Genomic DNA, 17,263 nt, shown 5'->3' with positions numbered 1-17,263 from the left:
CAGATATTGGTATATTTTGGGATGGTAACTTTTTTTTTTTTTTTTTTGCCAAATAAACACATGCACTATACATTCATTCTTCACTTGTTTATTACTGTTCTTATTTTATCTTATGTCCATTGTCCAGAAATCTTTCATTGTAGAAGACAGATATGTGACGAAAGATTTCCGAACAATGGACATAAGATAAAATAAGAATAGTAATAAACAAGTGAAGAACGAATATATAATGCGTGTATTTATTTGGCAAAGAAAAAAAAAATGAAAAAACCCGATCATCCTGAAATATAACAATAATATTTTAAAGACATTTTTTTTCTATTACATTGATAGTAAAGAATTAAAATAAATGAAGCAAGTATATTCTATTCTATACAGCACACCAACAAACTACATTTCTTTTTTTTTGTATTTTACTCGAGACACAAGTATCCTAGCATGCAGTTTTTTTTCTAAAATCCAAATTTTTTTTACTGTTAAATTAAATAAGAATGGTGAATAGGCAGGAGTGGTGGAACAAAAGACAAAAAACTTCATAGTATTTACTTAACACCTTTTTGTTTTGATTTCAAATTGTGCTTCAGTAAATTTTGCATTCCACTCTTCTGAGATAGATAAAATAAGTAATATTCAAGTACTGGATTGATAAAATCACTTATACTGTACTATTCCACAGGAAAAAAGTTCTGGCCTTCCAATGTTAGAAATTATTATTATTTTGGATTAATTTAGAATTGAATACATAGGTATTCTCAAAATTGACTGTTGATAAAGAAACAGAACATTTGAAAGAGAATAAATTCATTTGAGTCTGCACCCACACTCAGTTTGAAAATGCACTCTGACTTCATTAACTGTGCCAATTTATTGTTAAATCTACACAGATAAAGAATATAAGTTAATTATATCTAGTGATGTATGCCTGTGCCTTATTATTTGCTTTCACTCAACACAATGCGATTTTCAGGTCCTGAAAATCTGGTTCTTTGAAGCACTTCAAAATGTCACTTTATTCACCTGACAGAGTCTCCGGCTGCTCAGATGAGTAATCATACTGACTTGTGGTTTATGTTACAGTCTACTACATCAAGTGTGTATGTGACAGGTTAAAGCTAACATGAATTTTCCACTTTTAGCATGGCTCTCACTTCTTAAGTGGTTTATTACAAACAACTATTTACTTGTGGAGTGCTTCAATACACAGGATAGTCATATTTTGTAATGTCTGCATATACACACCAGAGCTCTTTTCTGCCATCTAAATATTTATACGCACACTATCATCATCAATATTATTTTATCACTGTTTTTCCAAGCTTGCATGGGTCAGATGGGCTTTTTCTAGCACAGTGTTTTGCCACTTGTTGCAGTCCTGATCTCTTTTGTGAGGTTTAATCTCTTGCGATCAACTTTCAACACTTCTTTATGCAGCTATCATTCTCCATATTCCTCATATATCCATTCTAGCTCAGTCTTCTCTTTTGCATACTACATCTGGTTCCTTTTACACTCAATTTTCCTCTTAGCTCATATGTGCACCATTGTTCATGCACATAAAATTACACACCCAGCAGGACATGCTTGCCATATTTCTTTCCAATTACACATTCTCCACATTCAATGCCCATATTTTGCTTCAAACAATGTTGCTCACAAGAATCAAACAAAATGCTTATAACTCAGAGACAGAATCCCTTTGTTATTAGCAAAATTGATATCACCTTAAACTTTGCCCATTGTTCTTATTCTGGCTAGTTTGCTTATGAAATATCCCTTCTACTACTAATTGAATTAATCAAAGTAACGAAAGCTATTAGCTACTTCTAGGGAGCCTTTAGAGCTTTTGAACTAATTTATTTGGAAACTACTCGCACTGTTAATTACTCTCACACATCTACTACATCTGTATCTTCAGGGATACAGAGGATTAGGGATATGTTCAACTGAGTACATCTTGCAAAAATTCTTAAATTCATTCGCCATGAATTGCGTACCATTATCGAAGACTATGGTGCCAAGGACACCATACCTAGCAAAAAGTTTGTGTAGAAATTTGACTGTTACTGTCATTTACACATTTCTGTTTTCTACATTTACACATTTCTGGCCACATTTCTGTTTTCTACATTTACACATTTCTGGCCACATTTCTGTTTTCTACATTTACACATTTCTGGCCATTTTGTAAAGCTATCTACTACTATTAGATATTATGATCAGTGTACTGGTCCTGCAAAATCTATTGAAATTTTATAGGTGGTGATTTTGCTGCAAGAGCTCAACCTCTGCTGGATTTTACCAACTTCTCAATATCTAGATCCATTTTTGGCTAGTAAATATAATTCCTCATAAGCAACTTTATCTTAGAAATTCCTGGATGACCAGTGTGGAATTCCTATAACATTTGACCTTGTAGTGAGGTAGACATTACGACCCTCTGTGCATACATAAGCACATTATCACATATCAAATACAAATCCAAAATGGTGTTTTACATCCAGCCACACATATGTTTTTATTTGTTTCTTCTGATCTCACTATTTCTTTCATTTTTATGATAAACTCCTCTATCTCTGACTTAATACATCTCCGCAGGGGAAAAGACTTCGTATTCAAAACCATCTATCAATCTTAATCCTTGGTGAGTATGAAACCTATCCGGATTGCATGTTCACTTGAAGTTAGTGTTGCAAACATCAGTTGCATCACACTTGATCCTTCTTCAGTCAGTGTGCTATCACCACAAAGTTGATCTTGCCGAAAGAACCAGAAAAAATGTTGCTGAGCATTTGGCCTGATATACTAACATTTCTAATTTAGACACAAGGCCAGTAATTTTAAGAAGAAGGAAAGTTGGCCACATGTTAATGATCTGATTAATCACCACTCAAATAATAACAACAATAATAATCCTTTCTACTATAGGCACAAGGCCTGAAATGTTGGGAATACTGGGGTCAATTGCAATGACCCCAGTGTTCAACTGTACTTATTTTACTGACCCTGAAAGGATGAAAGGCAAAGTCGTCCTTGGTGGAATTTGAACAAAGAATGTAAAGATGGATGAAATGCTGCAAAACATTTTGCCTGGCATGTTAACAATTCTGCTAGCTCATCATTAATAATACATTAATAATAGTAATAATGATGATAATAAGTCAACAGATGTGATAACAAGGTTGTTGTTGTCTGTTATCAATGCAGTCTGCAGGAATGTCTCATAGAAACAGTTCTTTGGCTCATTTGTTAGTCGCATTTGTGGTGCATACGTAGAGACCACTGTTGCCTATGACTATTCTCAGCTTAACATTCTATTACATACTCTATCTTAATTACTACACACACACACAACAATGCCATTGTATAGACACACACTATCTATATTATACAAGTTCTTTAATATATACATTGGTATGTCAGGGTTTTAATTGTAACTATAGATTATTTGCCACAGTAACCAAATTCTCCAAAAATAAACATCAGATCAATAAGGGCAAGCGAGTTTAGAGTTTCAATTTCTTTTTCAAACCCAACATGCAGATGATTTTTCTCTATGTGAGTATATTAACAGTAGTAAATATAATTATTGACAGGCAGAGTATCATATAACCAGACTAAATTAGAAACTAGAACATGTCTAATCTAGGTCTTCTTTTCGTTGTACCAACCTTATCACACTCGCCCATGATCAACCATCTAACATATTGATAGTCTACAAGATATATAAAAACATGTTTAGTAAGCCTCAGTATTATATGTTACCAACAAAAACAACACAACAACAATAATAATAATAATAATAATAATAATAATAATAACCCTTTCTACTATAGGCACAAGGCTGGAAAATTACATCGACTCCATTGTTTCACTGGTACTTAATTTATTGACCCCAAAAAGATGAAAAGCAAAGTCAACCTTGGCGGAATTTGAACTCAGAATGTAAACATGGACGAAATACCACTAAGCATTTTGCCCATTGTGTTAATGATTCTGCCAGCTTGCCATGACGACGACGACGACGACGGCGACGATGACGACGACGACGATGATAATAATAATAATAATACACAAAAAGTTCAAAAGATTTCCTCCAATGCATCCAATTTGCAGCCGATATGAATGTTGTACAGCCAAGATTTTGGAATAGCTGGAAGGCTTTCTACTCCTGTCATAAAAAGATCAAGTTCCTATATTCAGGATACTTTTGATTTCATGTCTAAAATCAACAACTTTTTTAAGCACTGAGGCCATGTCAAGAACTGTCTTTTGGTAACCATGAATTTTTCTTTCTTACAACCCAATATTGACCATGATGAAGGGGTAGAAGCATGCATGGATGCCTTTGAAAAGTGGTCAAACAAAAGTATTCAAGACACAGTTACTGAAGACATTCAGACCCCTTCATGCAATCGCATCGCGCTCTTTGTCTTGTCTAATAATAATAATAATAACAATAATAATAATAATAATTCAGTGTGACCATGAGATTAAGAATAGGAAGCCGGACATAGTCTTAGTTGAAAAAGAAAACAAATTATGCTGGATCATAGACATAGCATGCCCAGCTGACAACAAGGTATGCAATAAGGAAGAAAGAAAAGTCGAGAGATATAACAGGTTAGCTTGGGAAGTTAAGCAATTGTAGTTGATGAAAAAGGTAGCAGTAGTACCAATAATTGTCGGAGCAGTGAGCAAAAATCTTCAGAAGTACGTGGAACAAATAGGGGCTGCAATAAGGGTGGAGCACTTACAGAAAACAAAACTGCTTGGAACCACTCGAATACTCCAGAAGGATGCTTGAAAATTAAGAGGTGTTACCTTAGTTCCCTGGTAGTGAACAGCTAACACTCTAGTACATCTCCAGCGTTAGAAGCTGTGCAAAGGCAACAATAATAATGATGATGATGATGATGATAATAAGTGGGCTGCTACCTATTGAACAAAAAGGGTGCTGAAAGAGGTGTCAAGGGACAAAAGGTCAGTTGTTAATTGATAATTTAATCATCAGAAACTGCAAGAGAAGACACACAAACCCGAGTGTGGCATAAATTGACTATCATAAAGCATACGATATGATACCACACTCCAGGATAACAAGAACAATGGAAATGTATGGAGTAGCAGAAGACATGAGAAGCCTTATATAGAACAGTATGAAATATTGGAGAACTGGATTGACAACAAGGAATAAGGTATCAGGAGAGGTGAAAACCAAGAGAGGAATCTTCCAAGGGGACAATGTGTCCCTACTGATCTTTGTGCTGAAGACAAAGTTAGGGTATGATCTGGGAAGAGGTAAGGGAAAACTAAACCACTTGCTTTTCATGGATGACTTGAAGTTATTCACAAAAAAATGAGGCAGAACTGGACAGCCTAGTCCAGTTTGTGCGGATTTTCTCAAATGATATTCAGATGGAGTTTGGACTCTCAAAATGACAGAAGGCTTATGGATGCCAAGCGGTGAAATGATAGAGGCAATTGAATCTCAATCCAGTTATAAATACCTGGGAATACTTGAGGTAGACGGAATTAAACACAATTATATGAAAGACAAAGAAAGAGTACCTGCAGCGAGTGAGAAAAATATTGGCTTCAAAGCTGAATGCCAGAAACGTAATTTTGGCAATAAACTTGCATGCAGTAGTTTGGTATAGCACTGGAATTCTGAAATGGACTGAGAAGGAGCTAAAGGAATTAGACAGGAAGACAAGAAAGCTCTTAATGATGCATGGAGAAGGCTCTTAACAATGCAGACACTGATTGCCTATACACGAAGAGAGTAAATGGAGGAAGGGGACTGATAAGTGTGGAAGACTGCATGCATATTGAACTCAAGAGCTTAATGAGGTACCTATGCTAAAGTAAGGAAACCTTGCTAGTGTCAGTTAGGAATGAGGGAGTATTTAATGAAAAGAAAAAAGGAAAAACAAAAGAAGTACAAAAAAAGACATAAAGAAGCATTGTGCAATGAGGGATGACACGATTCCATATAGCCACAACAGATATTGATGGAGAACACAGGTGGGATTGGCTGAAGAAAGGAATACTGAAAAAAGAGACTAATAGCACTATACTGGCTGCACAAGACCAAGCTTTAGCCATGAACTGGAGGGTCAACCTTTGGAATGAGCAAGTGTCTCTGCTGAAACCATTGCCCATATCATGAATGAATGTCCTAGACTTACCCAAAACCACTACAAGTTGTGGCGACATGATAAGGTAGTGAAAGTGCTACATTGGAAACTGTGCAAAAAGTGGGGGCTAGAGAGAGGCAAGACATAGTATGAGCACAAACCACAGAGAGTGGCGGAGTTGGAGACATGCAAAATCCTCTTTATTTCCCAATCCAAACAGATCAGGTGCTAGAGCATAACAGACGGGACCTAGAGGTGGTGGACAAGGTGCACGTGTGCTATATAGTTGATGTTGCATGCATCTCTGACCCACAAATAGTCAAGAAGGAAGGCGAAAAAAATAGATAAATACAACCCTCTTAAGTATGAAATAATCCAGCTTTGGAAAATGGTGAAGATAGTGCCAATTATTGTTGGATCCTTGGGGATAGTATCAGAAGGCATCAATAAGAATATAAAGGAAATCGGAATAGAGTGCCCAGTGGAACTGTTACAAAAGGTCTGCCTCCTTGGCATGGCCAGAATAATCAGGAAAGTATTAGACAGTTGAGAAGAAGAGACAACATGATACCATAGGCTGCAGGCAGCAAGCCCGCTATGCATACAAGTCTTCAGGAGTTCCAACAAAACCTGAGATAAAAAAAAAAAAAAAATAATAATAGTTTCAAATTTTGGCACAAGGCTAGCAATTTTAGGAGGTCAATTTGATTACATCGACCCCAGTGCTCGACTGGTACTTATTTTATTGATCCCAAATGGATGTCAGGCAAAGTCGACCTTGGTGACATTTGAACTCAGAATGTAAACAGCCAGAAAAAAATACCAAGCATTTTTACCAATGCAATTCTGTCAGCTGGTTGCCTTACTACTACTACTACTACTACTACTACTACTACTACTACTACTACTACTACTAATAATAATAATAATGGTTTCAAACTTTGTTATAAGGCCAGCAAGTTTGGGGGGGGGGAGTAAATCAATTACATCAACGTTAGTGCTCAAATGGTACTTATTTTTTTGACTGTGAGAAGATGAAAGGTAAAGTTGACCTAAGCAGAATTTGAACTCAGCATGTGAAGACAGATGAAATACTACTAAGTATTTTTCCTGAATTGTTAACAATTCTGCCAGCTCGCTGCCTTAATAATAATAATTATAACAAAAACACTTACTTGATTCAGTTGCTTGGAGAGTGGTTGTGCTTTCTGTTTTGAGTTGAGAGATTGTTTTTGATAACTGGAAAAATGTTCAGAACTGACTGGAGATACACTCTTGTGTTTTGATTGACCTTCTCTTGTGACTGTTTTCAGTATCTTTTGTGGCATGCTGGCTTCTGACCTACTGCTAACAACAGACTAGAACATATATCAGAGGTTTATTACAAAGTGAGCAAAGGATACATCTTGGTGTAAAAAAACAGTATTCTACACATATAACTAATACATAACCGACAGAGACCTTGCAAATGAATCAGATACAAGATTTTCATGGAATATAAATATATACAAATATATATAATATATAAATATATATATAATAATATATAAATATAATAATATATATAATATAATAATATAATATAATATAATTTAATATAATAATATAATATAATATAATTTAATATAATAATATAATATAATATATAATAATATAATATATAACAATATAATAATATATATAATAATATATAAATATAATAATATATATAATATAATATAATATATAATAATATAATATATAAATATATATAATAATATATAAATATTATAATATATATAATATAATAATATAATATAATATAATATATAACAATATAATAATATAATATAATATAATATAATAAAATAATATAATAATATATAAATATAATAATATAATATAATATATAATAATATAATAATAATATAATAATATAATATAATAATAATATAATATATAATAATATATAAATATATATATATATAATAATAATATATATATATATATATATAAATAAATATATATATATATATATATATATTGGGAGAAGTAAACTGGTAGCCTCAACAATACACCCAGTTAAACAACAAATGACCCATGAATGTCTCTAGCAGAGTTACAAGCACTCGGATTAGGTTTCTGACAGGAGTATATAATGAACTCTTGATGTGTCAATTCCCATGGTTCTTTCTCAGGCATAATTTGTTTGGTGGGAAGCATTTTCCAGAAGAAGCTTGCTGCCAGATAGTGCAAGAAACAGGACTCATAGATAAAAGCCTGGCATATAATCCTCTGTTCTCTTCTCCCCTCAGTTCATGACTAGTCTCTCAGCAAGTACAAGATATTGATAAGTGCATCCAAAGTCACCAAAATAAAGGGGTCAAGTAGTGGTCACCACCTCTTCTTCTCTCAGTCCAAAAATTATAAATATGAACAACTCTTGTTTTTTCCCTAAAATATTTGTGGAATCTGGTCCAAGCTGCCTCTCCCATCACAAACATCCTGTTCCTCTATCAAACACAAATCACTCACCTCCTTATCTACAGCCTACTAGGTATATGTAGAGGTCACTCTCTCTGGCACTGACCAGTATTGCATTCAAGCAAGATGATGATGATGATGCTTGAGTGCTTTTAGCAAGGTTGACTCCATTAAGACCAGGTCTTAATGGAGTCAACCTTAATCTCTATCCTACAGATCCTGAAAAACATCATGGGTACTAACCCTTCCTTCTCTGACTAAACTATTAAAAAAAAGAAATAGTTTAGGTAACTCAAGTGTGCTAGGCTACAACCATTCTTAATATACATGTGTTTATGTATTGAGATGCATCTCGAATCTGTGAAATTGATTTGAAATCCACAATACTCTTGAACTTTCTGGACTTCAAAAGTTATATTTCTTTATGTTTCTGCTATAACACATATCTGGCTCTTCTATGAACTTCATTTAATGGAAATACTGTGGTTTGGTATAGTATAACTATGTAACACATCAATTTTAGACAGTTTTTACTGCATTACAATTATGATATGAACATTACTCCAGTGTGTGCGTGTGCGCATGCACACACACACTTACATAGTGTCATTGTTACCTTCATCAGTGGATAGTATCTCCCTCTGTATATGTGTATTATATATTACACAGAGTGCATCAGTTTTTTAAGGACACTTCTTTCAAGAATTCTAACTGACTTCTTTTGTACCTTACATTTTTGGTAAATAATGTCAGACATCAAGTTGACTCAGTGAATGAAAAGGTAAGCTGTAACCATTGCCTTAGAAGCATAGCACTGTGATACAGAGATAGCTTGCTTCATGAAAGTTCCCCGATTCTTCATTGTCAAAATTTGAAAGGTGCTGGAAGCTGCTAATGGGGATCCAAAATTAGCAGCTAAATGCAAAACACATGCACAAGGTCCTAATACTATGAGAACACATTACTATGTACAAAAATTCCAAGAAATAATTGATAAAAAAATCTAGAAAGTGAATCAGAACCATTGCAAAGGACCTCAAGGTTTCAGAAAGTACCATCAGAAAAGCTGTGCTTGAGGACATCGAGTACAAGTTGTACTGCTAAACAAGTTGAAATACCAAGGGGCTGGAATGCTCCTTGGTGTTTTTCTATGATAAGAGAAATGTCAGTCAGGAACAAAAGGTAAATGAAGAAATGACTGATGACACTTCAAAGGCCTGCATGATATTCTAGTGGTCATGCATACTAAGTTCTCAGCAAATGTGATGGTTTTGGGAGTTGTCAGTAACGAGTGAGATGCTATACCTCCTCACTTTCTTACATAATGCTTAAGAGTGAAGGCTTCTGTTTACAGAGAGGTGTTAGACAAAGTTGTGAAACCCTGGGTAGAGAGAGTATGCAACGGAAGACTGTACGTCTTTCAACAAGCTTCTGAACTGTCTCATAAGGTTAGGACAACCCAGGTGTGTATGCAAGCTAATCTCCATGATCATATTCTCCCAGACCTCACTCCACATATGGAGTGTAGATGAGAGAGATGTTAATCGCCCCCCCCCCCCAACACCATATAATCTCTCAAGTTCACCAAAACCAACATTACGTCTAACATTTGATAAAGATCATCTGCTTCGGGTATGTAAATATTTCTGAGCCTGTATTGAAGTAGTCACTGATGCTAACAATGGATTCATTAAATAGGTGTGATAAAAGTCTTCTCAAGATTATTTGTACCAATCTGTTTTCAAATACAGTTTTTCTTTGAAGAGCTATGTGTTTTTTTCGAAATTCATACAAATGACCTCAAAAAATCTTGTGTATATAAATGCACATGTGCATACACAAGCATAAATAGTGTCTTTGCAACTTACATCAGTTAACTCAGCTTCTTTCTATATGGCGCATTTAGCCCTAAAGAAAGATTGGTGCTATTAATGTTTTGATGGTCTTTTGGGGTGGAGTCCTACAAAATTACCACTATCACCATCACCACAACAGAAACAGCTTATAATAATTCAATATATATTAATTCATCTATTACGGCTATTATTGATAGATGAAACTACACTCCAATTTTAATTTCTCATTTAAATCCCTTAGAAATGTGTGAATATTTTAACTTCCATCCCTTGACCCACAGGTCTATGGGTTTTATATTTCTATCTTGTTAAATAAACATTGTTTGTTAAACTAAGAAACACTTACCTCATCATCATTAATTTGATCTTCAGAGCTTTATGAATATAAAAGCAAAATAAGTTTTTATGCAATAATAAATTAACTAAATTAAATAATAATGATATAAACAATTTTGATTTAACCAGAAGAAAAGACATTTTTATAAATAATTTCATTACATACATTTCCATACCTTTTCTTTCACTGAAAGCAAATAATGTAAAGTAAAGTTAATGTAATAGATCCCCGAGAACTTTGGTGACTCCACAATGAATAGATCCAACACAACTGAAATTGCATCTTCATAAAGATATTATGGGTTGTATGGTTGAAATAAAAGAAAAAGGAAGGAAATTGAATTAAAGAAGGGCACAAAGATTACATACTTCATTCCTGTCACTAATGAAAAAAAAACAGAACATAATAGAACTGACTCCTGGTAAGACAATTTTCTCCTTTGCAATAGAGATGCATTACCAATAGACTGACAGCCTACAATATTAAGATTTCTGTATCATATTTAATGTTTATAACATTAAAACATTTATTGAAGTAAAATGATAAATTCTCTTTTCAATGTTTTTTTTTTTTCTTTTTTAATTTCCAAATCAAAGATAACTCCATAATACGAATTTCAAAGCTATAGGCTTCTCTGGTCATTCAGCATCCTGAAGTCAGACTTAGCCACTTCTTTCTTGGTCTTTCATTCAAATAAAGGAGAGCAATAATTCTGAATATAAGCTAACTTCTATGGATAACAAATGTAAACTGATGTTGTTGACGATATATATATATATATATATATACATACACACACACATATAGACCCACACATAATATCTAAAAACATATATATATATGGCATTGGTAATTATCTTCAGTATGAATTCATATTCCCATTTTGTTAAATGCTGAAGAAGTTCATGGGAATATTGCACTAGGTGATTTTTATTGTGCCACTGATATTCTAGTTCTACAAGTGATTGCCAGTTTTAATCATAACACTGTCTACTTTCATCAGTATGTCAAAATGCTATAAACGCTTAGGCCTTATCGTGACTGAGGGTCTCACTTAACAAGTGCACATACTCAATATAGCAAAGACTATACCCAGAAGACTAGACTTCTTCCTCAGATCTAGAAAATACTTCAGCCCACTACTATCAATCACAAGCCCTAACTCCATTCAAAGAAACGTTACCGGAATGATTGACACATAGTTGTTTATCAACACACACAAACCTCTGACCCACAAACATGCTGTCTCCTTTCTCTGTTTTTTTTTTTTTTTATCACAGCTTCAGTAGCCTTACCATCCTATTTCACTTTGTATAACCCATCACATTCATACACTTACTCCAAAATGTCATCACACTTCAATCACTTCTGACCCACACTAATCATTTGCTTCATTCCCAGAACATCAGCCCTCTAGAATTCCTGTTGTGTGTATGTTTTCCTTACAACTGTCAACTTGCAACAGTTCAAAAGTAATGTTAACTGAGTCACTCTCACTGGTCTGGGAATACCTGTGAAAGTAACGGACACAACTCCTTCTCCTATACCAATGCTCTCACCATTTCCCCAAAAGAGAGGGGATTAGTTGATAACAACAACCCAGTGTTTAACTTGTACTTATTTTATTGACTCCAAGAAGATGAAAGGTACAGTTGACCTCAATGGAGTTGGAACTCACAATATAAAGCTGGAAGAAATTCTGTGAAACATTTTGTTCGATGTACTAGTGATTCTGCTGGCATGTCATCTTAATAATGATAATAATAACAATATCTTCACGAGTCACAAAGACTTACAAAGCTGGTCTTCAGCTCAAACTTCAGAAGGGTTAAATGAGCAAGCAGTAAATCTTTCTTTGAATAAGGTGTCATTCTATCGGAGCTAACATTTCTAGAAGAACATGTAATTAATACCACACAGTTAGATAAAAAGAGACATGTAAGAATTAAGTGTTTTTTCTCCTTAAGGTAATTCATAAATTTCAATAGTAATAAGAAACTAACAAACTATATAATTGGTTATAAACCCTATCCTGTTGGCTCTTTACTCCAAGTCATGATGTTAATATCCTTACACAACTTACCTAGTATCAGCTTCTTTATAATTAACAGGTTTCCGCTTACGAGTTAGTCGTGCATTATTGGCTGCTGTCTTTATGTTAAAGAAACAAATTTAGAAAAAAGTAGTCAAAGGACAGAAATGAATTAAATGTTATTATAGTAAGAAACATGACCATAGATCTAGGGAATAAACAAAATACCGAATACTTGAATTTCAATAGCAAACAATAAGAGGTTAAAAGTAGTGAAAGCAAATGAGTACCTTGATCTATTGTGTCATTAGAGGCGTCTCTGACAATATATCTTATTTATACCACTACAGTACTACTGTTTCAGTTTTGTTGTTGTAAGTACGTCTCTGATCAAAGACATTCCAGTATAATCAACATGTCTTTTATCCATATATTATGTATCTAGGATTACATTATTTAATGTACTCTTCCTACAGGTGTGAGAGTTGGGAAAGGAGAATATGTTACCTGAATAGTCTGAGATGGAGATGAGATGGATGAAGTTTGAGAGATGAGGGAAAACATGCTTAGATAGTAATTAAATATATAACACTGATGAATTAAGAAGATGGTATCATTTCCTAGTTTAGTTGGTGTCAGTTCAGATTTAATCTGTTAGTACAATACCTGACAGTGGAGGCGCAATGGCCCAGTGGTTAGGGCAGCGGATTCGCGGTCATAGGATCGCGGTTTCGATTCCCAGACCGGGCGTTGTGAGTGTTTATTGAGCGAAAACACCTAAAAGCTCAACGAGACTCCGGCAGGGGATGGTGGCGAACCCTGCTGTACTCTTCCACCACAACTTTCTCTCAATCTTTCTTCCTGTTTCTGTTGTACCTGTAATTCAAAGGGCCAGCCTTGTCCCACTGTGTCACGCTGAATATCCCCGAGAACTATGTTAAGGGTACACGTGTCTGTGGAGTGCTCAGCCACTTGCACGTTAATTTCACGAGCAGGTTGTTCCGTTGGTCGGATCAACTGGAACCCTCGACGTCGTAAGCGACGGAGTGCCAACACAATACTTGACTATTTTGTAAAGTTGTTTAGGCATAGCTGTATGGTTAAAAAGATTGCTTTGTAACCACATGGCTTTCACTTCAGTCCCACAGAGCAGCACCTTGGGCAAGTGTCTTCTACTATAGCCTCAGGCTGAGCAATGCCCTGTGAGTGAATATGGTAGATAGTAACTGTGTGGTAGCCCATTGTGTATATGTGTGTATCTTTGTAGTATGTGTGTGTGTCTTTGTATTTGTTTTAGTCCCTTGCCACAACTCGACAACCAGTATTGGTTTGTTTATGTTCCTTAGCTGTTTGGAAAAAGAAACCAATAGAATAAGTATCAGACTTAAAATATGTACTGAGGTTGATTTGATCAACTAAAACCCTTCAAGGTAGTGCCCCAGCTAAGCTGCACTCCAATGTCTGAAACAAGCAAAAGATGAGATTGGCTGTTAAAATAACAATAATCTTTTTAAAATCTACAGTAATTAATGTCTTCATTTCAACTTTTAGAAACTTCAGAAATATGATAGTGTGTGTAGGTAGGGAGTGTGATGGGTGCAGAGAAACCGAAAAGAATCTTGAACAGCGACCAGGGCTGATTAAAAATTTGAGAGTGAGAGACGAGTTGCAGAGTAACAACAGTAAAAATTATCTTAAGTTTCTATTTAATGAATAATATGTTGTCATTTGACTTGCTAAAAATAACAACCATATCGCCATTAGACATTTCCTACTATCTTATATATATATATATATACACACCACACACATATACATATACACATATTAGGGCAAAATGCTTAGAAATATGGAATTGACACATGCAATGTTTTTGAATCATGTAAATGCCTGAAATGTTAGATTTGCAGGCTACACATAGACAGACCACCTATGTGCCATAGATCAGTTCGATCAGGATTGAAACAGGCTGGGGAGGGCCACACAGTAATAACATAACATCATAAAAGCAACAGAATATTAGTGAGAATTGTTATGTCAATGAGATTAATTTCAATATTTTCTTGTTTCTGCAGTTGTCCCAGTTCATGTGTTGAAAATGATGAACAGCTAAAGTTGAATCAATGGAAATGTAAAAAGAAAATGTTTTCAGCAATAAAAGAAATACAATAAGCATTAAATTTACATCAGTAACAGAGCTGCAAAGCTATTCTATACTAACTTAAGTAATCATTATCATTGCTATTACAGAGATTAAATCTAGAGAAAATATTATCCCTTACCTTAGAATTAACTGAGATGCTCGAAACTTTCTTGGAAGTTTTGTCACTTCTTTCCGAACCATCACGTTGTTTGTTATTTAAACCCTGACGTCCAGGAGTTAAGAGATTAAAGTGTGTTTCATTGGACTGGTCTTTGTTAAATTCATCTAAGACAGATTTTGGTGTCTGATTTGAAGTAACATATTTTAATGTTTGATTTAAAGTAACAGATTTAGATGTCTGATTTGAAGTTTCATGCTTTTTGTTTAAAGATTGTTTGGTTTTCTTGGAAGCAGTAGATGGCAGAAAACTTTCAGATTCTTTAATTGGTTTTGATCTTTTGGTGATATCTAAGTAGTTTGAAAAATTGCTTGCTTTAGTATTCTGCCTAGTCTTGAAAAATTTACGTTTTTCTGAAATGACTGGAGATAAACTTCTGATAGACTGTTTAACATTAGAAGAGCTATTACTGATATTGTCAAAATCGTAAGGGTCATAAAGCTTAGATAAATTTGCTTGTTTATTTGATCTGTAATTTCTTTTTGCCTTGTGTCGTGCTTGATGAGGTGGAGTCTGTTCAAATAGTTTAAAACTTGGGCTTCGGCTACCTTCAGATTTTCTATGTGCTTCCTTTGGTGGTTGAGCAGAGAAATAAGAGAGGGATCCTTTTGGAATATTGCGTTTTGTTTTTGATTGGTGTTTCGAATTGGTTTGGAACTTAGAACTATTATGGGCAGTTTTGGGGTTCACTAGTTGGTCCCCTTCTGTTGATTGTGCCATTTTCTCTGGACTAGCAACTTTCTGTTGTTGATTTGTATTTTCTGGTGATTTTTTCCTCATTGTAGGATCAGTAACAGGACTAGATAAGTTACTAGATGCCGATGACTTATTTGATAGGTCATTGTCATTATTATCATTATTATTATTATTATTATTATGGTCAGAAGTATTACTTGTAGTTTTAGGACTTTTGTCATTTGTTAAATCAACATCAAGATTCCTTGATTTGTGAAGTGTGGAAAAATGATGAGGATCCTTCAATATTTCATCTTCTTTCATAGTCTGGTTCTTGTCAACATTGTCAATGTCTTGGAAAACAGTCTCACATGAAGATTTCACAAAGCCTTTAATTCTAGCATTTAAATTATTAACCAATGACTTGTCTCTTTGCTGGTTAAATTTCTTGAGATTTTCTTCTGTGATGGTGGAGTATTTTGAAGGTATGGTTTTATTGTTGTTAGAATTAGCATCACTATCAGAACTTATGAAATGGAAAAACGTTTTCTTAACTGGCCTCTTAGTTTTCATTCTATTATCTGCTGTAGATAAATTCTCTACAGCAGTCTGTTTAGATTCAGTGACCTTTGTTACTTCTTTCAAAACATCATTATTTATTTCTTTGATTTTATCAATATTACTGGACTTCAATTCAGAATTTTTCTGTATCAAAGAATGATCTAGAGAACAAAAGTAAAGTGGTAAATGATTCTTGGGAATTTTCTAGATTGTGAAATCTGAAAAAATAAACTGTGTTGACAAAACAGCAGAAAATTTAAACCATGTATTATTTAATTGGACAGGACATTTAACAAAGTTTCATAAGATTTCACGACACACTCACTCATTGCAGTTAAACATGTATGACACATTGGCCAACGTGTGTGTGCATGCATATGTAGTATGTGTGACAATAATTGAATATAGAAGTGTATACCATATTTTATCATCCATTTAAAGGTATTGAAAATTGAAATATTAAATTTGAAATTACAGCAATAAGGAAACTGAACAACTAAGCTATTATTATAACACAATGTTATGAAAACAACAACAATCAAAAAGCTTACATATGAATGAAGGATCTTCTCTTATACTGACATCCTTTGTTGAAGAAGGAGCTATTTTTATAACAGTTTTCTGAAAGAAAATAGAAGAAATGACAGGTAAATCAAAATCTAATCATTAAATGTAATTACAAAATAATTTAGGACAGTCTTATATTACCATTATTTCCCCATTATTTTTTTATCGTGCCAGCTTGATAAAATAAATACCTGTAATATATTGACGTTGATATGAGCTACTACTATATATTTCTTTCCAGTTTCTGACCCTCGGCTTATGTTACAAATCACTATTAATGACAATGGATGAAAAAAAAAAAACAAAAAAAAAAA

The 17,263-nt window shown here is 34.0% G+C and overlaps 1 protein-coding gene across 6 annotated transcripts in view; it reads right to left on the bottom strand.

Moving 5' to 3' along the window:
* The window catches only part of LOC106874583 (putative mediator of RNA polymerase II transcription subunit 26), a 235,200-nt gene that overhangs the window by 43,665 nt on the left and 174,272 nt on the right, over positions 1-17,263 (bottom strand). For all 6 annotated transcript variants that reach the window (XM_052970258.1, XM_052970262.1, XM_052970259.1 and 3 more), the window contains 5 exons: positions 16,934-17,003; positions 15,108-16,543; positions 12,877-12,944; positions 10,803-10,830; positions 7,313-7,495 (listed from right to left, as the gene is read on the bottom strand). In XM_052970258.1, coding sequence (XP_052826218.1) covers positions 7,313-7,495; positions 10,803-10,830; positions 12,877-12,944; positions 15,108-16,543; positions 16,934-17,003 — 1,785 coding nt within the window. The remainder of the gene's footprint in view (positions 1-7,312; positions 7,496-10,802; positions 10,831-12,876; positions 12,945-15,107; positions 16,544-16,933; positions 17,004-17,263) is intronic.

The sequence above is a fragment of the Octopus bimaculoides genome, chromosome 8 (genome assembly GCF_001194135.2).
Source record: "Octopus bimaculoides isolate UCB-OBI-ISO-001 chromosome 8, ASM119413v2, whole genome shotgun sequence".
In the NCBI taxonomy this organism is placed as follows: domain Eukaryota; kingdom Metazoa; phylum Mollusca; class Cephalopoda; order Octopoda; family Octopodidae; genus Octopus; species Octopus bimaculoides.
Note: the sequence above shows the minus strand (reverse complement) of the source record. Positions and strands in the feature narration are given on the sequence as shown.